At 38.8% G+C, this 23,720-nt stretch overlaps 1 protein-coding gene across 2 annotated transcripts in view; it reads right to left on the minus strand.

Moving 5' to 3' along the window:
• Nucleotides 1–4,413: 4,413 nt before the first annotated feature.
• The window catches only part of CDON (cell adhesion associated, oncogene regulated), a 52,622-nt gene continuing 33,315 nt past the window's right edge, over nucleotides 4,414–23,720 (minus strand). For both annotated transcript variants that reach the window (XM_036745834.1, XM_036745833.1), the window contains 3 exons: nucleotides 22,519–22,598; nucleotides 8,038–8,291; nucleotides 4,414–5,837 (listed from right to left, as the gene is read on the minus strand). In XM_036745834.1, the coding sequence (XP_036601729.1) occupies nucleotides 5,674–5,837; nucleotides 8,038–8,291; nucleotides 22,519–22,598 (498 nt within the window). In that variant the 3' untranslated portion in view covers nucleotides 4,414–5,673. The remainder of the gene's footprint in view (nucleotides 5,838–8,037; nucleotides 8,292–22,518; nucleotides 22,599–23,720) is intronic.

Below are 23,720 nucleotides of genomic sequence, written 5' to 3' on the forward strand. Positions count from 1 at the left end.
TAGCCAGGGGCATTCCCCAAGGCTTTATCCTGGGCTCTCCCCACTTCTTCCTCAATACCATTTCATTTGATGATCTTGTCAGCTCTCATGAATTTAATTGTCATCTCTATGCCAATGATTCTCAGGTCTACTTAACCAGCACCAACCTCTTTGACCTCCAGTCTCCAATATCTGACTACATTGTGAACTGATATCCTGTAGAGATGACTTAAACTCAACATATCCCAAACTGAATTCATTATTTCACCCCCAGCTTCCTAAGCCCTTCCCTCTTCTTGACTTCTCTATTAGTGTTGAGAATACTACCATTTTCCCATCCTGGACTCCTCGCTCACCCTCATATCCAATTTGTTGCCAAGGCCTGTCGATTTTTACCTTCACAACTTCTCTCATATTATGCCCCCTTCCGTCTTCTGACACTGCCATTACCCTGGCAATAGCTTGCTAGTGGGTCTCTCTTTCCCCACTCCAGTTCATTCTCTACCCAGTTGATCTTCCTAACATGCAGGTTTGACCCTGTCACCCTCCTACTCAATAAATTCCAATTGCTTTCACTTCTAGGATCAAATACAAAATCCTCTGGCAATCAAAGACCTTCATGAGCTACTTTTCCAGTCTTCTCACACCTTACTCCCTATCCTGTTTCCACCTCCTGCCAGTGCTATTCAGTGACACTGGTATCCTTGCTGCTCCTTGAATAAGACACATCCCAATTCCAGGCATTTTCCCTGGCTGTCTTCCTAACGGGAATTCTCTTCCTCATATCTACCTCCTGGCTTCCCAGGTTTCCTTTTAAGTTCCAGCTAAAATTCTACCTCCTCCAAGAACTTTCTTGATCCCCTTCATTCTAATTCCTCTGTTGATTTTCTCCAATAATATATGTATATATATATATATCTTGTGTGTACATAGTGGTTTGTACATCTTCTCCCCTATTAGACTGAGAGCTCTTGAGAGAGCAAGGACCATCTTCTGTTTTGTTTAGATAATCTCAGCACTTAGCACAGTGCCTTTCATATAGAAGGTGCTTGATAAATGTTTATTGACTGACTGAATGACCAAGGATCTCCAGGAAACGAAACTTAGCATCCAGTCCACTTATTCTGGCTGGAAGAATGATACCTCTCTTCCTTTGGTGCCACTGCAACAGAAGCTATACTTTAGAAGGGGCCTGGGAAAAATCCTCTTAACTCTAAAGAAATTCAAATCCTTGTTATAACCCCTTGGTTCCTACTGGGAATTTGAAGTTTGAAATGGTGACAGGTACAGGAAGTCATCTCCGACCGACTATGCAACATTGCCATCCTTTCCCCCTATTTCTAGAACTATCACAGTTCTAGGGCTGGGAAGCACATGACTATTCCATCCCTATTCCTGTGCCAGGAACCAGGTATAGAGGCATTGCTGATATAGCCCCGGACTCCAGACTGAGGGGAATCGGCTCACAGGCATGCTGGCTGCTCCAAAGTTATACCTCTGCCAGAATGACTAACTGGCTCCAAGAGTGTGTCTCTGAAATCTGGGTGAGACACAAATGCAGGCTTGTTTAACTGGCCTGAGAAGACAGGCCTTGGAGCAGCTCAGCAGGAGACCTGGATGAGAAGAGACAGCAGAATAGCCAACAGGACATTTTGCCAAAAACAAGGCATTTGGAGTTTGAAAGGCAGCTCATGGAAAACTGGCAGGAAACTTGAGATGTTGTTAAGGCTCATGATAGATTTAGGCCATATTAGAGAAAATGTTTCCAACCCCCAGAACCCCTCCCCCAATTCCCTTAAAGCTATCAGCTTTGGGACAAAATTTGGGGCAGGGGGCCAAAGAGAGACAGCATGGTGTAGTAGAAAGAACTGAGTTCAAAGCCTGACTTTACTTCTTGATTTGGGGGAAAAATTTTACCCTGTTACCTCATCTGTAAAACTAGAGGGCTGGATTAAATGATCCCCTAGTTTCCTGTCAGTCTCAAATCTGTGATCCCAGGGTTGACTATATGAGTTAATATGAAGTATTGGGGAGGGAAAAAGTTACTAGTGTTAAGCACTCCACACATACCCTCCTCCCACCCCAAAAACAAACAAACAAAACCCTGTGTTTTCTGGGTTAAGAGAGGCAGACCCTTTTGGACTTTTTTTTTTTCCAAAATGGTTTGTTTTTTAAGAGCCTGTATAAAACTATGGAAAAGGTGACATTTGTGTTTGATATGACTCAGACCTCTCTACTTCATCACTCACTTTCTTTGGCCCCCATGTTACAGTGGCTATATCATTCTCATCTGTTCCCCCTCAGACACACAGTATTTGGTTCAAGACATTTCCCACTTAACTGTCTTGTAGCTTGCTCTCAGTTTTTCAATCAGATATGATAAACTAACTGGGCTAATAGGTTGCCTTTGCTCAGGGATTAAATTTCATGGGCTTTCTGGATGGAGACTACTTTAACCCAAAGGAGTAATTCTAATGGTGGGAATTCCAAGAAACAACTGGAGACCAATAAAGAAGATAGTTAGGGAATAGGAGAAGCCATTCAGTACATCTCAAACACAACACAGAGATATGACCAGCTGCAGCTGGCTTGACTCTGTGGCTCAGGGAGTATATCAAAGCAGCAATCTCTTTAATGTAAATCATACCAACAACAACAAAAAAACCCCACCATAATCCACCTGCCAAAACTACATCTTTTAAAATATGTACAATTTCAAAAACAATATTACAACTTTTTGTTTGTTTTTTTAGGAAAATATAACATATTTTTCTATATGATACAAAACATGCACCTCGAAGTCATTGCTTTCAAAGACAGCAACACAGGTGAAACTCAAATATAAAATTTCTCTTCTAGGCAGTACTGTAGCTTGAGTGGATTTGTGACAAGGGATCAACCAGGATTCCATGCATAGGTCCTTACAGTTTTAATATTATCAAGAATGTAACTCATGTTGGAAGGCTTTCCAAAAAGACCAAGATGAAAGTCATTATTTGCTATTTAACCTGCTTCCGCACAGTACCTACTACCAGACTCAGTATATAAGTAATACTCAGACAATCTGCATTATATTCACCAGGAGATGATACAAGTGATACTATGAGTGTTTGAGTGGAAGGAATAATGGAGGGGAATATGGAGTTAAATACTCAAATATAAAGTCAGAACAAACAGGAAAAGGACTCTGGGAATAGATGGCACAATATTTTCAAGATCTAACAGTACATATAAAAAAAGTATACAAGGGAGAATCTAATTTTCAGTAATGGGCAAGGAATGAGCAGCAAATAACTAAACAATAGGGCACACAGCTCTACCAATAGAGGATATGGAGCAGTGCTTTTGTTGATAAAATCAAGGCCTCAGATGGGGACGTAAAAAAGACATAGAGGGCAGCAAACAATCCAATCAGACCTTTTACAAATTTTGGCCAATGGTGCCAAAGAAAAACCTCCGTGCTGTATCATCTTATTTCCTGGTGAAATGGTACTAAAGTAGAAGTGAATATAATAGATTGTTCCCAGTAATTTTGGGAGCTGTGCAGGATTTACAGGCTCATAATGGTCCACTGGTTGTTTAGAACTCACAACTCCTAAACATAAAGGCAATTATACATATATATATATATATAATATATATTTTTTTATAAATAAAATACAATAAAAAGGACAACACTTAAAACAGTGTTACTAATAACATAAATAAAGCAGTCCATGATGAGATTGTGCTAACAAGGCAGGGTCAAGCACTCTCTTCCTTGTGGGCAAATCACATCTCCAAACTTAACTCTTTTAAAGCAGTTTATGACCCAAGGTTCATGCTAACCCACTTCTAGTTTTCTGAATCAAATTGACCCCAGTGGCTGCCAACAAGCATTCACTCCACAGCTCTCTAACAATTCTCTAATATCCTACTCTGACAAGATCACAACAGTTTAATTTGAAAACACAGGGCTTGTTTTCATACTCCAGGTTATCCCCAGCTAGGCACAATAAGTTGGGGAGTACCCATCTCCCGCCAAAGCTAAATAATCTGAGGACCATGAAGAATAAATCCAATATACTGCAAACATGGACATCTAGAACGTAGAACCTGTTTGTCCAGCAATATCCCCAGTGCCCTACTATGAAACTGCAATAACTATTTCTTCGAATGGAATAAACTCTTGCATAGTGAACAAGGTCAAACAAAACATTTTCACTGGAGCTTCTACATTTATAGAAATATCTATACATTTGTACAGACAGACATGTGTGTGTGTATATATGTATACATATATATGTTGTCATTTCAGGGAACTAGTCTTTCCCCTCCCTTATGGCATAAAACTTTGCACAACTTAATTCAAATTAGCAGATATTTACTGAGGGTCTCTGCTAAACAGAGAACACCTTCTGCTTCCCATCCCATTCCCCACCCCCACCCCCATTCCCCAAGGGATATGCAACTTAAAACTAGGAAATTCCACAAGAGCTTGACTCAAGCTTGCTATTAAACATGCTTGTTACTGATTTTCTTCTTTTTAAACAAGGGAGGGGGAGAAATCTCTCAAAGGCAGGTTGTACAAGTCCTCATTACCCAGAGGCAACAGTAATTGAGATTTACAGGCCTTGATGGCTAAAGCTGTAGATGCTTGTTTATTACTATAATGATATCTTTAAAGAATGTGCAGGAAGCAACAAACCACCTGTACTCTCTTCTTCTCCTACCCAAACCTCACCAATAAGGTTGGGTCCTGATGCCTGACTGTTTTCCTTAAACATCCATATCTTCCGGGCAATTGGCCATGCTAGGAGTTGGAAAATGTCTTCTTTTAGATAACATGGTTCACGTTGGCTACAATCCATGTAACAGACTAAAGGAGCTTCCTTAGAGAGGGTTAAATTCCTCCCTCCTCTTCTTTAAATGTATGGTCTTTTCTCACATCTAGTAAATTTTGATTTTCTTCCTACCCTTTCAAAATGGCAACCATTTGGGGGGTAAAACTTTGTATCTTACTGTCCATTAAATTATATTAAGAGGGTTATTATTACTCCTGGACTGTTTCTGGATGCTAATACTGTTACTGTATATAACAGGCCTACCCAGAAAGTACATCCAGAGTTGTGTTCACCTCTAGAGAGAGAGCAAGTTAACTCATTATTCCAATATCTGGCTGATCAGCACTCTCACAGCTCATGTAAGCCAGATCTGCCAGGACAAGGGCTACCCTTATAAAACAAACTGACTGAGTTTAGAACGTCCCCAGATCTTGCTGCAAAAATACCACATCAACCAGACAGCTCTCCATTTGACAACAATGTGACTGGCAGCAAACTTCAAAATGCCTGTGCAATTGCCCTTAGGCTCTAACTGCCAACAGTCAAGATTCTCTGCAGATGGACTCCTCCCATAATTAAGGTTATTGGAAAATATGGGATGATTCCATTGGCTTTTAGATTCTTTTAAAACTATACAGAACAACACTGTTTTGCACTGTGAAGGAGAAGGGGACAGGGAAGGGAATTTTTCAAGGCATAAATAATATAAAAAGGCAAACATTTTAAGATACATTCAAATGACATTACTACTCCAAGAAAATAAATAATAACTTTGTCTCTGTTTTGAATTAATGTCTTTCCTGTAGTCCCTTCCCATGCCCATGTTGTGCAGTTACTGGCTTGAAGTGGGAACAAAATCACTTGCACACGTTCAGGTCTCCTGGGATTGCCGAAGGTCCCTTGCAGTGCTGTCTACTGTAATATCAGCTGAAGACCAGGCTGTCTTTTCATTACAGTCCCTTGAAAGAGATGGTAAAATGAGGGAGCTCCAACTCAAAACATGATTTTCTGTTTCAGAATGTAGACAGCTGTCTCCTGAAAGGCAAAGGAGCTATAGTAGTATGAAATGACAAAGGCAAGTTCTTCAAGGCACCCTCAATAACTCAATTTAAGAGTAACAAATGAAGGGATATGCAACACAGACTATTAGCTTCAAGCATGGCAATTTCAAATGTTGAATCCCAATCCCTCCCATCTTCTATAGCTGATCCACTCTAGTATCAAACCTACTCTCTCTCTCTCTCTAATCTTCAGTTTTTCCATATCTACTAGTTCCTCCTCTTTGGCCTACAAATATACTCATCTCTGTAATTCTCCTCCTATTCTCCAATAAACTTCTGGAAAAAGTTGTCTACGCTAAATGCCGCCACTTCTTTTTCATTCTTCTAAACTCTCTCCAATCTAGCTTCTGACCTCATCATTCGACTGAAACTGCTCTCTTCAAAGTTACTCTCTTAATTGCCAAATGTAATGGTCTTCTCTCTGTTCTCACTGCAGCATTTGCTATGGTTGATTAGCTTCTCCTTCTAGATACTCTCTCCTCTCTGGGTTTTCATGATCCTCCTTTTTCTTAGTTTATTTCTCCTACCTGTCTTAAAGCTCCTTCTCAGTCTTCTTTGCTAAATCTTTATCCATATCATGCCCATTAACTGGGGGTGATGGTCTAAGGGTCTATCCTTCTCTACTCTCTCTCTCTCTCTCACTCGATAATTTCATCAGTTTCCATGGGTTTAACTGTCATCTCTATTCTGATGATTACTAGATCTATATATTTAGCCCTTGTCTCTCCTCCAAGCTCCAGTCCCTCATCACCACTACTTATTGGACAATTGAACTGTACCATTCCACAGGCATCACAAATTCAATACATCCAAAAGCAAACTCATTATTTTCCCCAAACCTTTGCAGCTCACCCCATTTTGAACTCTTTTATTACTATTTAGATTCCCACCATCCTCCCAGCCACCCAGGTTTGCAACCTCAGTGCCATTCTTAACTTCTCTCTCACAATCACCCCATACACACACACACACACACACACACACACACACACACACGTAAAAAACCTCCAAATCCTGCTGTTTCTTGATTTCATAAAATCTCTCATATTATGTCCCCTTTCTTGCTATTTACACAACCACCCCCTAAATTGAGCCCCTCATGACCTCTTGGAATAGCCTTAAAATTAGTCTCACAGTCTCAGCTCTCTTCCTACTCTAATCCATCCTCCACACAGCTTCCAGTGATTTCCTAAAGTGCAAATCTGACCATGTCACCCCACTCCCACTCCAGGGGCTCCCTATTACCTCTAGCATCAAATATAAGCTCATTTGTTTGGCATTTAAAGCTCTTTGCCACCTGGACCCTTACTACTTTCTCAGTTTTCTTACACAATACTCCCTTGCACGCACCCGAAGTCCTGCCATGTCAGCTATTATTGACCTTGCACATGACACACCATCTTGTATCTCTGTGTTCTCACACTGGCTTTTTCCAAGGCATGCAATTCCCTCCCTCTCAAATTCCAGCTCCCTGAATCCCTAGATTCCTTCAAACATGAGCTCCTGCAGGAGGACTTCCTCTCTAAGGTTCCTTTCCATCTACTCTGCTGATGTCCTGTATATACTATTTATTTATAATCACGTTTCCCTCACTAAAATGCAAGTTCCTTATAGGTAAGGGCTGATTTTTTTGTTTGCTTTGTTTTACTTTCGCTCTGTATCCAGTGCTTGGCACATAACAGACTTAGAGAAATAGACATTTGTTGAATGATTGAATTGGGTGGGGATTAAAAAGAAATACCAACTTTCTGAGAACATAATCTCAAAAAGCCTCAAGTTAACTACCTTTAAGAAAGGTTATAGGAGCAGGAGCAATTCATACCATTACTACCCCTGCCTTCTTCCAGCTAGTCTTTGGTTCTGATGGCAACTGAAGTCTATTTGAGTTTATTACTTGTGATCTCAGAAGATCACACCCTAACTAAAAGGACATTAATAATAGAGTTTTCAGTGATCATATTTTGCCATTATCTTTCTTTGACAAGAGAACTTGATAGCCTTAGTCCTTTGAGAGGTATTTATAAAGGAGAAAAAAGCCTATCCCTGAAAGTATGCACCCTTCCAATAAAAGTTGGTGTCTATGGTATATTGCTACTTATGTCCAAGAATAGGGATAGGAGGCTCCATCTGGAAATCCAAAGTTTGCTTCCCCAGCTATGCTGAATTCTACTTACCTTCTGTGCAGTCTGAGTCGACCTGCTTTGTGTTTTCCTGGCAGCAAGGATGTGGGCTGGATGCTGGGGCCACTTTGTCCTTGATGCCTTCCTCAGGTAACTCACCATGTTCTGGGACTGTGGAGGTGAGGCACATGGGTACCATCATGTGACTCAGAGGCTTCATCTCTAAGCTATCTGGCTGATAAGGTGCTACCATTGGGATCACAGGAAGGGAACTGTTGCTGAAAGTGCCATTGGTTTTGGTGAAACACCTAAAATGTTTAATTCAGAGAAAAGAATTAGAGTTAGACTACACCCACATGACCTACAGCAAAAATATTTTCCATGTATAACAGTATACAAAAGAGAAAAGGCACAGAGAAACTGGCAAGGGTGAACTCAGTAAGATCGATAACTTCAGAGCCAGAGGTTCTGGGGTTGTGGCAGCTTTGCCATTTACTACCTGTGTGAAATTAGGCATATCATTTTACCTCTCTAGGCCTCAGTTTCCTCATCTATAAAATGAGGAGGTATTGACTAGACAACCTCTAAAGTCTCTTTGAGCTTTAAATCTATGACACTATGAAATTGAAACAGGTTGGCACTTTATAATTACAGTACTAGACTATTAGTTACAAATGCAAAAACATCCATGATTTGAGACACCAAGCAGTCAAAAAACCTAGCTGAAGTCAATTACAAAAGAAGTATGAAGTCCCAATCAAATGAGTCAATAATACTCTAACAGCTTAAACATCTGGAACCTTTTAATAGCTTGTCACAGATGCACTCTTTGCCTCATTTCAACAGACCCACTGGAAGATGAATGTTGAAGATGTATTGAAAAACTCACTTCTTTCAACTGGTTGCTGTCCTTCATTCCCAAAGAGAACCAAAATGACATACTATGTTAGAGTCAAGTTACAAAGTGTCCGACTGTGGCTGATCAAACCACAAGTGTGGAATGCTCTACCACAGGTCAGGTGAATATTTGGGGTGGATTCTCTAAATTTGTGCACCTGTTTCTTTTGAGCTGCTTCAATTCTTCTTTTTTATTGAGAACAGCACCTTCTTTGAAGAGGGTACTCCATGCTGTGTGGTACTATGCAAATGTCTCCCGTGTCACCTAATCAATTCAAAAGTTCTTCAGAGAAACCTTGAGAGTGTTGTTGTATGGCTTCTTCTGACCACCATGTGAGCATTTGCCCTGTGTGAATTCTACAATCAAATAGTCTTTTGGGCAAGCGTACATTTGGCCTTTGAACAACATGACCAGCCCATCAGAGCTGCACTCTCTGCAGTAGAGTTTGATTGCTTGGCAGTTTAATTGAAGAAAGGACGTCAGTGTCTGGTCCCTTATTCTGCCACATGATCTTCAGAACCTTCCTAAGACAACTCAAATGGAAGCAATTCAGGTTCCTGGCACGGCACTGGTATAGTGTCCAGGTTTCACAGGCATACAACGAGGTCAGCACCACAGCTTGGTAGGCAGTCTAATACCTCTTGTCTCCTATACTTTCCTTTGGAGCCTCCCGAACACTGAGCTAGCTCTGGCAATGCACACATCAACCTCATTATCAATGTGTACATCCCTGGAAAATACACTGCCAAGGTAAGTGAACTTATCCATAGTATGCAAAACTTCATTTGCTGTAGCTGATGGTTCCACATATGGCTGGTGTGGTGGTGGTTGATGGAGCACCTGTGTTTTCATGGTATTCATTGTTAGGCCCAAATTAGCACAAGCAACAGAGAACTGATCCATACTTTGTGGCATCTCAGCTTCAGAAACTGCATTGAGTACACAATCATCTGTGAGGAAAAAAATCATGTACTAACTCTCCCTCCACTTTAGTCTTGGGATTTCTTTCAATAATACATACAAGGAAGAGGCCTCAGGCATTGATGAGAATATAATGAGGCTGCAGGGAGCAGGTGAAAAGCCTCTGATAACAAAAAAGAAAGGATCTGGAGGAAGATAAAACAAAAATACACTGCTTAGGAATCAAATAATAAGGAGCTAAACCCCCTGGAAGAGACTTGTCAATTAAAATCATTTTCAGCTCATTTTTGGCAGAACTAATTACTGAGTTTTACTAGAAGACTGCAAGTTGTCACTTCAGCTCTGGCATCCTTTCTTTCTGTTGCCTTCCCCTAAGAGACTGTGTTTGATGCTCTTTTAAATGGAGGCAGAGTTTGGGGCAATGTAGAATATTATTTCAGTACATTTGGTTTTGACTTGGGCAGGTGAAATGAAAAACATACAAGATATGCTAGTGGTGTGATGGAACCAGGGCCAGAAGGGAAGAAAAATGAGGAATCCTCAGATTTCTTCCCCTCTAACGTGTCACTGTGGCACATGAAAAATAAGAGGAAGTGAGTCTGGGCAAGTGAGATTAGGCCTTTTCTATTAGTTCAAGTTGTAAGAGCAGCAAATGCAAAATATGGAGAGATTCCTAGACCTGAAAAACAAAGGAGATATCTGTCAGTAAGCCAAGTTCTTAATTAAAAATTCCAAATTTAATTCAAGTGAAAAAAAAAAAAACACACTCACCACACACTTAATGGAATCCAGGAACTCAGGCGAGTTGTCTGAAATACAAAAATTTTGTCAGGCACTTGTATGTGGAACATAATTTCAGTCCACAGTAGGATGACTGCAAAATTAATTTCTGAATAATACACAATAAAAATCCACACCAGCTTTAAATGTGACCTGAGGGCCTGAAGCTAATCCCAATATCCACCTATACTATCTTCATCTTGAGATGAGAAGCTGGCAAACATAAATAGTTTTCCCCAAAACAGTTGAGTTGTCTTTATTTATTGTTCTTCCTCAACTATCTATGCCTCTTCCTGACTTCACCATTCATCAGTGTTCCCACATAGTCTTTCATGATCCCCTTCTCTCTTCCTTACTTCTCTTATCTAATCAGTGAAGAATCTTTGTTGCTTCTACCTCCACACATTATTTGAATACATCCAATTCTTCATAGTCTCATGGCCACCCCCCAAGACTAACCTTCATTATCATCTCCTGGTTCTACAGCAACAGCAAATGCCTCCCAACAGGTCTTCCTAAACTTCTCCTACCTTCCTACCCCTTCCAAACCACTCACCACAGTACTGTATACTACAGCTCTGGCCTGGAGTCAGGAAGACCTGAGATCAAACCTAGCCTCAAGTCCTATCTGTGTTATTCTGGGCAAGTCACATTACCTCTGTCTGCCACAAGACTCTCCCCACTCCAGTCTACTCTCTACTCAGCTGTCAAATTGACCACCATTCAATAAACTCCAGGGGCTTGCCTATTATCTCTTGGGTCAAATATAAAATCATCTGCTTGACATTGAAAGCCCTTCATATCCTGTCCCCTCCTACCTTTCAAGTCTCTTTATACCTTATCTTCCTTCTACCCTACGCCCACATACTCTGCAATCCAGAGACATTGATTTCCTTGCTGTTTGTTCTCATTAAGGAGTCCCCTGAACTCGTCTTTTTGAGTTGCCATATTTTTCAGAAACATTGGACCTAGAGAATGCAGGCAGTCCTGAATGTGTCAAGGACAACGCACTCCCCTGAGTTGACATAATTTGTTGTTTGCATCCCAAACTGGACTCCCTATTTGTCCTTGGGAATCAAGATGGGTGTCAGTCAATCTGTACTAGACTGGGAAAATGCTTTTGCAGCTGGGACCCTTGTAAATAAGTAGACCATCACATCTTCATAGTCTGACAGTTCCCAAGGCAAAAGAATGCTGCTTTAGCCATCTTAATTATTCATAATTTTTCCTCCCCTGCCACTCCCATTTAGGTGGAGAGTTCTATTTCTCCTCCTTTCTTTGTCACAATTTCATAAATGTGCAGGCTTCTGTTTGTACTGTGAACTCTTTGCCCTAGCTTAGGGTTCCACATGCATGTTCATTTCTCTTATAATAAATCTAGTTTCAACACAATGTCTCATGGACTTGTGATATTGTTTTTGGTTAACATTCCTTTCACAAGACCCTCATCTCCCAACTCCAGATATTTTCACTGGCTGTCCCACATACCTGGGATTCTCTCTCTCCTACCCTCCCTGGTTTTAAGTCCAAGTTAAAATCCCACTTTCTATAAAAAGCTTTTCTTGATTCCTCTTAATGTTAGTGCCTTTCCTCTGTTGATTATCTCCAATTTATCCTGCATATGTGTGTACATATATTTTATAGGTAGTTATTTGTATGTTGTCTCCCTTATTAGACTCTGAGCTCCTTAAGACCAGGGACAGTTCGGTGGGTTTTTTTTTTTGCCTTATTACATACTATGCATATGGTTTTATATACAAAATTTGATAAGGAGGAAAAGATTTGAAACAATTTCACAACCACCTATTTCTATGGGTGACCCAGTATGATTTTCTGCCTACATTACTGACATATAAACTGACTATAAGGATTCCAGATCAGTAAGCTGAAATTTCTGTTTTGAAGTGACAAATAAGGCACTGAACAGTACATGGTCAGGGGATCTAATACTAACTAGCTTGCAATCCTGGACAAGCTACTTAACCTTTCTTGACTCTTTCCTCAATTATATATTCTAAAAGCAATGAAAGGAAAAAGAATGTATAACTTGACTCTCTCTGGTAAAAGTAAACTACACCAGATATCACTAAACCACAAGCACTACCAGTAAAATATTCAAAGGAAATGAGTTAAAAAGAAAAAACAGACAAGCCACCATTTATATTGGCTCAAAATGAAAGCATGGGTGAACCTTTGCTAATAAGCCCTCCTGGAAGAAGGGCTTCCAGTTACACAGAGTAGGGTGTTGTAGCATTGTACATTTGGAGGATGGAATTTAACGTATATTTCCAACAAGGAATTCAAATCAAAGAATGAAGATAATTGTAGATGTTCTGAAATAGAATGAGTTAAAGGATGGTAAACTTGATAGGATTCATGCCTTGGGTCTTCTCTGGTCTAGATGATCTCTCCCTTTCTAAGTCTATGATTTAGAAACTACAAAATTAGGCCTATGGCACAACAGCACTTGAATTCTGTCCTGGCATATCCAAGGTAAAAATTATTAGTAGAGATAAACAGATGGCATAGGATTAACTTTATTTTCTTTTTCGATATGCTTATTAGACTGATAAATCAGGGAATGATGTGGACAAGATAGAGAGATGTGGGCTAGGTGACAACAGAATTCAGTGGTTTCAGAATTTGTTGGATATCTGGATTCAACGAGTAATCATTAATGGTTGGATGTCAAATTGGAAAGGTTCCGCAGTTCAGTGCCTCACTATGTTACTTAAGATTTTATCTATAACTTGGTGCTCAGCAAGTATAGCCTGGCACACTAGTTTCAGCTAAGTGGACATCAACTGTAGAAAACTCACACTTGAAATTAGATGTATGAATCTTCTGACTAAAGAATAGTATAGTATGACAGTAGTGTCAAACTCAAATAGAAACTGAGTCACTAAACTGTATGTAAGAATCAATGTGAGCCACATACTGACTTAGAAAACCATGTGTTAACATTATCTGTGTTTTACTGTATTTTTAATTATTTTGTTAAATATTTCCCAATTATGTTTTATTCTGGTTCTGGCCATATTCAGGAGTATTGTGCGGAGCATTTCATACCTTTACTGTTTCACACACAAAAAAAGTCTGTGAATCATTGGCATAGATGGAGGACAGGTTACAAAGTCAGGATTCCAAAATCATCAGTAGGCCAGAATGGTGGGTCAAATCTAATAAGGTTAAATTTAATATAGACAAATGAAAAGTCTGACATGGGTTAAATTATCAACTTTGCAAGTATTAAAAAGAGAGAGCTGTGGCTAGGGAACAGTCCATCTGAAAAAATAGCTGGTAGCTTTAGTGTTCATTTCTGGGTACCAGGTTTTAGAGAGGATATTTATAAGTTAACAATGTCCTAGAGGAAGGCTCTCAAGATTCTGAACAATTTTAGATCATGTCTTATGAGAATAAATTGAAGGAAAGGGAGATATTAGATTGGAGGAGAGACAATGAAGTAGAGATGGAGGGACGTAACAGGTATTTTAAGTGCTATAATCAATCAGTTGGTCAACATTTATTAAGTACCTACCAGGTACCTACATACCAGGATACAAAAGAGGCAAAAGACAGTACCTCTACCATAGGCAGGAAGAACTAGACTCATTCCACTTGTCTGCAGAGGGCAGAACTCAGAGAAATGGGTAGAAGCTGCAAAAAAAGCAGCTTTAGGCTTCGTATATGAAAAACCATCTGAACAACTGGTGTTCTGTGAAGTGCTAAGATAACAGAATGAACCACTGTGCTTCTGCAACACTCTATTTTTTGTTTTCTTTTAAATGGAAGAAACATGAAGACATAGGAAGGTACTAGGAAGAGATGAACCTAAATGGCAACAAAAGTATCTATCATAAAGGGAAGTTTTAATTAAATAATAAGTATACTTGCCACAATTTCAAAGATGTCTGGGAAATCAGTTCAGTCATCTGAAAAAGTGAATATTTAGATTAAATGATGTCTTTTAAAAGGTCTACCATTAATGAAAGCTCAAATTTTTGACATTTCAGCAGAATAACAAGGACTCACCTGACAATGGGATGCTTTTAATCTTCCTGATTGATTCTTGCATGAAAAACAAAGGACTGGTCTGGAGATTTAAAAATTAAGTCCAAGGATAGCCTAAGGCTTGTTTATAAAATATTCTTGTCAGATAATAAAGGTAAAGTTTAACTGTCTAGAAATAAAAAGGGCTACACAAGACTTGAAAACCCTTGGCAAACTACAATTCATGAAAAATATTTTATAAAATAGTTGTTTATATGTAATAAAATAAGAAAAATAGAACATACAGAAATTTTAAATGAAATTATTTACACATGTAGCAACAGCATGTTAAGTCCAACTCAAATTATGGCACAGTCTCTTAAGAGCCATCTTATGGTATTACTGTTTTTCCCCCCTTGGGAATAAGCATATTGTTCCTCTGAATAATAGAAGGTCTTCAAGTATTTTCTCTGGATAACTTGACTCATATATTTCAAATGATTTCAACTCAATTTTCAACATGTTAAACAAAAATGTATTTCAAATCATTCAATTTCTTGAGCTGTAAATATACGGGCAATCAAATAAACATTAATTCACATAAATAAAATGAAACAAACCAAATCCCTTTTAAAATTTCAGTTCTGTTAATGTAACAGGACAAAATAATGATATTTGTAGGTCACACGCTAGATTTAGACACAGAATTTAATTTACTAAAGGAAAAAAATTTTGTTTTGAATATATATGGTTAAATTTTTTAAATTAAGTACAGCATGAGAAAATAATTCCTTTGCTAATATGGGTTTCAACTGATTAAAAGCCTAAGAGAATCCTGATTTTTTGTGAACAACCACATAATCACCAAAATATTACACCTATGACAACCTGAAAGAAAAATTAATAAGTAGTATAAAAACGAATTATACACACAATCTGCATATGTCACGTCTGAGTTAAAAAAGTTATTCCCACAGCATACATTTTATAAACAGTTTACAAAATACAAATAGTTTGTGAAGGCCCTCTAGCCTAAGCAATTGCTGTGTTATTGGCTTTATAGGTGGGGGTTCTCTTCAAAGTGGTTCTGGTTCAAAGAAATGACTCACCTTAATCCCAAATTTTACAAAACTGGATAAACTAAACTCTCTGTGCATCCTGCCACAGACACAAAATCTGCGTTTTTTTGGACTAGAGAATTCAGGTGGTTAGTCACTGGGCTCAAAATACTACTCAGTAAACAGGGGAGGTCTGTTTTACTACCTGCGAGGCAGGAAAATGACTCAAAGTCTGTTAGGGTTTCATGCTAAATAGGAAAATGCTCCCCATTCCAACCTCTCTGAACAGAAAATTTTGTGTCATTCACTGTCAGCATTATGAACTAGGAAATCAGAAAATCTACACAAGGCACTTTGGTACTTGCTCAAGCACAGTATCAGATATTCTCAAAAGACTACAGTTATGCTTCTTAAATCCCTTCTGAATCAAGTAATCCATGTTTGAAAATATAATGAAAATCAGGATTTACTGAAAATCTGCAAACAGACAACATTATTAAGCATACAGAAAATTTAAAATTTATCTATGACATCTCTCCCATCAAATGACAAATTCCTTTCAGGGTATGGACCATGTATCTATCAAAGTCCTTGACACTTAATAAAACACTGTATTTATTACTTATTTACTGAGCATATTCTTAATTCTTTATTTAAAACTGTATTATCTTGGAGATATCTTAAACTCACACATTTAAAACTGAACTAATTATCTTTCTCCCAAAACACCCTTCTTCCAGACTTCCCTATTTCTGCTGAAGACATCACCATCCTTTCAGTGTTTCAGGATCATAATCTCAGCGTTATCCATGATTCCTCACATTTCTGCACTCTACATACACCATCAGTTGCCAAATGTTGCTGTTCCCACTTCCATATCATTTCCTTTATACAACCCCTTCTCCTTACTCACACAACTACCACCTTAGTGCAGATCTCATCACTCCTCATCGAGGTTATTATAGTAGCCTCCAAAATAACCTCCCTGTCTAAAGTTTCTTCTAAAATCCATCCCATACACTGCAGCCAAAGTAGATATAGCATTTGTCAAGAGCTTACACTATGTTAAGTGCCAAGAATATAAATTACAAGCAAAAGGATAGTCCTTTCCCTTGGGAATCTTACATTTTAATGGAGGAAGACAATGCACAGAAGGGAGATGAAACATGAAGGTTGGGAAAAGGTGCTCACATGGGGACAAGGTATAAAAGTCTGGCCTTTGCCAACTGGAGGAGAGGGCTGCAAGGATACAGGTGCATCTAGGGTGAGAAGACAATTGTGGTAAGGGGGGGAAAGTCCAAAGAGGGTCAGGAGTGGAGCCAGGAGAGAAATGAATCGGAAATGCAGAACTCTCCTAGTCAATAAATTTCAGCAGCCTCCTATCACCTGTAGGATATTTCTCTGTTCAGCTTTTAAAGCCCTACACAATCTGGTTCTAATCTGTCCAGCCTTAGTGGACATTATTCCCCTTCCCACACACTGTGACCCAGCCAAACTAGTATCCTCTTTGTCACTCACAATCTTCTACCCTCTGTCTCTGTGACTTTGCACTCACTGTCTCCTCTTCCTGGAATACACTCCCTTCTTACCTGCACCTTACATAATTCTGCTTTTCCTTTAAGATGTACTGCAGACACAATCTTCTGCATAAAGCCTATCTTGACACCCTCACAAACTACCTTGTATTTAACTATTTCATACACACACACTTTTATTTATCTATTTATTAATGTATTGACTGATTAACTTTATAATTGTGCTCTTTCACTCCCTCTTCCTGCATATATGTTTTTTATATGTAATTCTCATCTCCCTCATTAGCTCCCTGAGAGTAGGAAACGTTTCATTCTTTGTACTTGTGTTCCCAATGCCAAGCACAGAGCCTTATACATCATAGGCACTTGGTAAATACTTGTTGACTGATTGTGTAGCTTTGTTCTTTTTTTCCTTGTAGATGTTATATGAAAACTGTTACAAGAGCTTGTTGAAATCAACAAGCATTTCAACAAATAAGCATTTATTTAAATAACTATTACATGCCAGGCGCTGAGGATATGAGTGCAAAAGTGAGGCAATGACTAACTTCAGGAAGTTTACATTCTAATGGGAAAATACAACGTGTTCACACATAAGATACAAATACACACACACACACACACACACACACACACACACACACACACACACACACGGAGTGATGGGGGCAGGGGAGAACATGAATCTGTTGAAGAGAGAAAGAACCGATGAAGGAAATGGCACTTGACCCAGGAAACAAGGGTACTTGAGGGGACATCATCATGTTAGGCTGAAGTCCCAAGGTTGGATTTTGGGAACAGAAGACTGGGAACCAGATATTGAACTTGGCTCTCAAAATGACTTTCTAAAGTATAGGTCCAATTTTGTTACCTTCCTACACAATAAACTTCAGTGGCTTCCTATCACCTTCAAGATAAAATATAAAATCCTTTGTTTGGCGTTTAAAGCTCCCTCTCCTCACCTAACTTCTTGTACCTTATTCTCTTTCACATCCGGTGACACCTTGCTGTTATTTGAAAAGACACTCTCTATCCAACTCCAAGCATTTCATGCATGGAATGCTCTCCCTCCTCATCTTTGCCTCCCACTTGCTCTAAATTCTAGTGACTCCGCTTTGTTGATTATTTCCTATTTAACTTCTAGGTAATTTTTGCCTTTCTTTGTACACTAGCACATAGCAGGCACTAAATAAATGTTTACTGACTGACTCACTGGCATGTGTTTCCTTTAAGTATACCCAGTTCAAGGAGACAATGACTTTTTTGGGTTGCCATTACAGAGAAATTTGAAGATCATTTGTTGTCTGTGTTTTCTAAGACATCATTTTCTTACAAGTCTATTTACGCTTTGTTTTTACTATCAGCAATGCCGCTTCCTTTTTCTCAGATGAATTCTATACATTTTTCCAAGCTGATTTTTGCTTGGTCATTTCCTGTACCTTTCTAATCTCTGTAGGAAGCCTGATGTAATTCCTTCCTCCTTCCTGATGGGAGCTCCCAATTCAGTTATCATCTGTGAATTTCATTAGTGTCCTGTTTACTCTCTTTTCCAGATTATCAAGGATGATGTTAAATGCGACCAGACCCAGCATCGATCCCATGGACCCAACCATCCATGCAGCTGAAAAACAAAACTTAGCTTGCATGTCCTGGGTAAGAGAGAGGTAAAGAGGAAGGGGGGAAGTGTAAAAAAAGAAAGAGATTACTGGAGAAGGCATCAGACTTAAAAAAAAAAAAGCTCTGATTAACCTTTATGCTGCCAAAATAATAAAAGAAGTCTTCAAACTCAAAAAAGGTTATTTGTTCAATCTATGGCTCCTGTCTGAGAAATAACTATTTGCAAACCTACATTTACATTGGTAAATGTACACCTGGTCAAATATATCATTGTACATTTCTCTCAGGGATTTATTTTTAAGTATTAATATTAACTAAACAGAATAATCCCTTAAAGATAAGCCACAACCATGGTGCTGACCAAATCTCTGTGTTTAAACATAGCTCCCTTACAGCTTGCCACATAAGAGTACTCTCCCTTTTTACCTAGCCCTAAATATCCAATATTCAAGTTAGAATGATACCTTAGATGCAAAGGTGGTACTTTCATTTCTGCTGCCTGTTGAAGTCAAGGGACTCAGAAGGGAAAGAGATTTGGGAAGGCAACAGCTAGTTAAGTAAACAGTGCATGTTTAAAAAAAAAAGGATTTGGTTTTCTGGACCACAATTTAAAATATATAGAAATGACAGATTCTGGGCCAGAGATGCAGTACACCTAACAAATGTAAAAGGTAATAATGTTTTTGCTTGGAGTCTTACAAATTAATCAAAAAAAAATCAAAATGAAAAGAAAGGTAGAAAGAAAAAACTGCTTTTTATCAAAGGACAAGCCTTTATTGCCTACTGTATGCTAGGCAAAGACATAAATAAAACAGTCCCAGCCCTCAAGGAGCTTACATTCTACAGGAGACGATATGTACACATCCAAATATATAGAAAATAAAGACAAAGTAATTTGGGAGAGGAGGCTCTCACAATCAGGTAGAGGGATCAGGAAAGGCTTCATGTAGGATGCAGCATTTGAATTGAACTTTAAAGGAAACTACAGATTCTGAAAGGTAGAGGAGGGAGAACATTTTGGGCATGGAGACAGAATGTCCTATGTGAATAATAGCAAGAAGGCCCGTGTGGCTGGACCAGAAAGTATATGAAGGGGAGGAATGTATAAAAAGGCTAGATACACAGGTGGGCCAGGATAGGAAGGGCTTTAATTATCAAGTGGACGAGTTTGATAAGGAGCCACTGGAATTTACCATAGGGAAATGATAGTCAGACTACTTATACATATTAGGAATATCACTTTGACAGCAGCATGAAGGATGGACTGGAGAAAGGAGAAACTATAGGAAAGGAGACCAATTAAGAGGCTCTTACAATAATCCAGGGAAGAGGTGATGAGTGCCTGAGCTAAGATGGTGGCTGGCTGAGTAGAGATAGGGACAGTTGTGAGAAATGTTGTAGAGACAGAATCCATAAGACTGAGTAATTGATTGGATATGTTGGGTAAGTAAGAAGCGAGGAGGCCAGGATGACTCCAAGGTTGTGAGCCTGACTAACTAGAAGAAATGTAGTATCCTCAACACAAAAAGAGGGGCGGATTTCTCCTGTAAGATAACAAATTTGGTTTTGGACATGCTGAATCTGAGTTGCCTATAGGAGACCGAGTTTGAAATGTCCAAGAGGTAGCTGGAGGTGAGGAACTGGAACTTAGCAAAGAATTGAGGGCTGGCAACAGAGATCTGGGAGATGGTCATCAAAACCAAAGGAGCTAATGAGGTTATGATGTTAGGGAGTGTGGTACTGATGATGATCCAATAAAGAAGACTGAAAAGAAATAATCAAATGCCAGGGAGGAGAACCAAGAAAAAGTGCTGTTACACAAGCTAGGGTGTCTAAGTGGAGGGGGTGGTCAATATCATCAAAGTTAGGTCAATAAATATGAGGATTAAGTAGAGACCATTTATATGGCAATAAAGAGCTCATTTGGAGACTGCAGTGTCAGTTGAGGGATCAAACCAAGGAGGAATCTGAGAGGCAGGAGGAAAACCACGAAAAATCAAGGGAAAAGAGACTATCCAGAAGGGAATGGTCAACAGCGTTAAAATCTGGAGAAAGGCCAAAAAGGAAGAGTACTACAAAAAGATCATCAGATCATCTGTTTACAAATAGTAGGATGATGCCCATTTGTGTTCAGGTGCACTAAATAATAAAGTAATCACATCCCAAATTAAAATAAAGGGCAACAAGGTAGCTATAAGTTGGTTTAAAACAAATTCATTGTTTCAAATTTTTTCTTCTTACATACTCACTAAGTAATATGAACAAACTACTATTTGCTTGGTACCATGCAGCTAGGAGGCACAATGGATAGAGAACACAGGGCCCAGAGTCAGGAAATATGACCATTCTATACAACATCATTACAGATTTAAATGCCAGAGCTATCAAAGACCTAAATACAGAACAAGCATGTCAAAGAATGCAAAACAATATAGACAGATGAATCTTGCCACCATAGAAAATGAGTGTGTACGCTGATGGCCAGGGGCAGGCACAGAGGACAGAGTGTGGGCCTGGAGTCAGAAAGACCTGAGTTCAAATTTGAGCTCAGACACATACTAGCTGTGGGACCCTGTTTGCCTCAGTTTCCTCATCTGTAAAATGAGCTGGAGAAGAAATGGCAAACCACTCTGGTATTTTTGCCAAGAAAACCCCAAACGGGATCATGAAGAGTCAGACACAACTGAAATGAGTGAACAACAATACTCTTGGCCACAGGGTATAAAATTATAAGCCATAAAGCCTCCTCGGCATGTAACACCCTCCCCTTTACCCCCAATGTGTGATGATAAATATATTAAAATCTTTTTTTAAGATAAGGGCACAACTGAATTTTTTATAACATATCTGCAAAGCATTCTGGAAATAAAAAGAGGATAGACAGTGTGGCACAGTTAAAGAAGTACTGGACTTTAAATCAGGAGAAACCTAGGTTGGAATCCTCTGCCTGGTAGTTACTGGCTATACACAAGTCACTTAACCTCTACATGGTTCCTCATCTGTGAAACATGGAAAATAATGTCCGTAGCACTTACCAGAGCTATCATGAAGATTACACAGGAGGGTGTTTGTAAAAGTGCTTTGTAAATGCTAGCTATGAGGAATGGCGCATTACAAGAAATCTTTTGTAGAAAACGACTGCCGAACACTTTACGTCAAACATTTCATAATCATAAGATACAGCAAAATTCTAGTAGGGCAAAAACTTGGTGAGCCTCTTGGAAATGGCTATAATGAAACCTGACCAAGGTTAACATTTTCATCACTATGGGAGTTGCATAGTGAATCAATTGAAAACGAAGTAAAAAGATGTTACTTATCTTAAAGTTGTTCATTTGAAAATTCTAACATTACTTTAGGTGATTCTGTAAGAAAACTTTCATCAGCATACTATGAGGAATACAGTCTAGTACTTTCTAGTATGCAAACATCCAGTTATCTTCACAAAACATATGTGAGACAGGAAAACAGACGATATTAGATGAAAAAAGAATAATACTTTTCATTCAAATACCATTTTAACCTAAAGATTTTAATAGCTTATTGATAATAGAGCAATTAATATTTTCATACTATTCCTGGAGAAACCGAGGCATATGAAGTTAGGGTTTTACAGAAGGAAAAACACGATGGGTCAGGACTTGACCACTGCATTTCCTCAAAAGTCTCCACCATCAAAGGAAAATAAACTCTAGACTCTATATTCATTTACGTGTACACATTCACACTCATTTACCTGTTGTTGTTTCTACAATTTCGGCAGTTAATGCACTCCAAAGGGTCAGTCTGGGGCACTGCTGTATATATTCCACCGCTCTTGGTAAGGAAGACAGTTGAAGGAAAGACAAAGAAATGAAAAAAGAAGATAAGCTATTAGCTCAAATATCCCCTATCTACAAAACAGGTACATAGTAAATAGATGTATAACATAAGACAAATTTTAACAGTAACACTTGGTAATCACACAAAAATCACCTTCACGGTCTCATGGCTAAAATTTTACAAAGTGGCATACGGCTACATGATACTAAAATAGTACTCCACAGAATTAAATGGAGCATTTTTTCAAGTAGTTTGAACTTGTAAAAAATAAGTAAGTAGGGCAGCTACAGTGAGTAGAGCACCACCCTGGAGTCCAGAGGACCTGTGTTCAAATGCAGCCTCAGACACTTGACATGCTTACTAGCTATATGACCTTGGAAAAGTCACTTAACCCAATTTCCCTGCCTTCGCCCCTCCAAAAAAAAAAAAAGTGTAAGGTAGAATATGATCATATGTCTTCCCTGCTTTGTATCTAATGTGGCCAAAATACATTTAATATGTACTTTATATTAAAAAATGGTACCCTAATTCTACTTTTCAATCATACATCAAAGAATTTCATTTGATCCCAGCTGGGACAGACAGGGTGTAAAGCCTGTTCATCTGATGTCACCAGATAAAACCTATCTTCATTTTCCTATAATTATTATGATTAGATTGGTTCCCTTGACTATAGTGAGTTTTGAAATGTTATATTTTTCCAGATGGAGTACATTCCTAGCCAGCAATGACTTGACAGAGAGTATAATATTTTGGTATTGCTTTTGGCGGAAACTGCCTGGCAATTAAGCAAAACAACCAGATTAACACATACCTCATTGTGAAATGCTTACTTGACATTCATGACAGCAAGACTGGGAAATGCTTATAACAGGTGGACTAAGCTTAGAGCTAGAATTTTGCTCTGTGATGAAAAAGTCAAACTGACACCGATAAACAATGGAAGAGGCTGAACTACACTTTACCCAAATCAAGCCTTGAAGGCTGGGAAAAGTTCAAGCATGATACTTTTCATTTCTACTTGCCTCAGAAATGTCACAGACCATGTAGAAGGCCCCAGAATTTCTCTCAAAGGCACAGGGCCTCTAAATCAGGGCTGTCCAACCTTAGGTTTTT

Source organism: Trichosurus vulpecula, chromosome 2 (genome assembly GCF_011100635.1).
Source record: "Trichosurus vulpecula isolate mTriVul1 chromosome 2, mTriVul1.pri, whole genome shotgun sequence".
NCBI lineage: Eukaryota > Metazoa > Chordata > Mammalia > Diprotodontia > Phalangeridae > Trichosurus > Trichosurus vulpecula.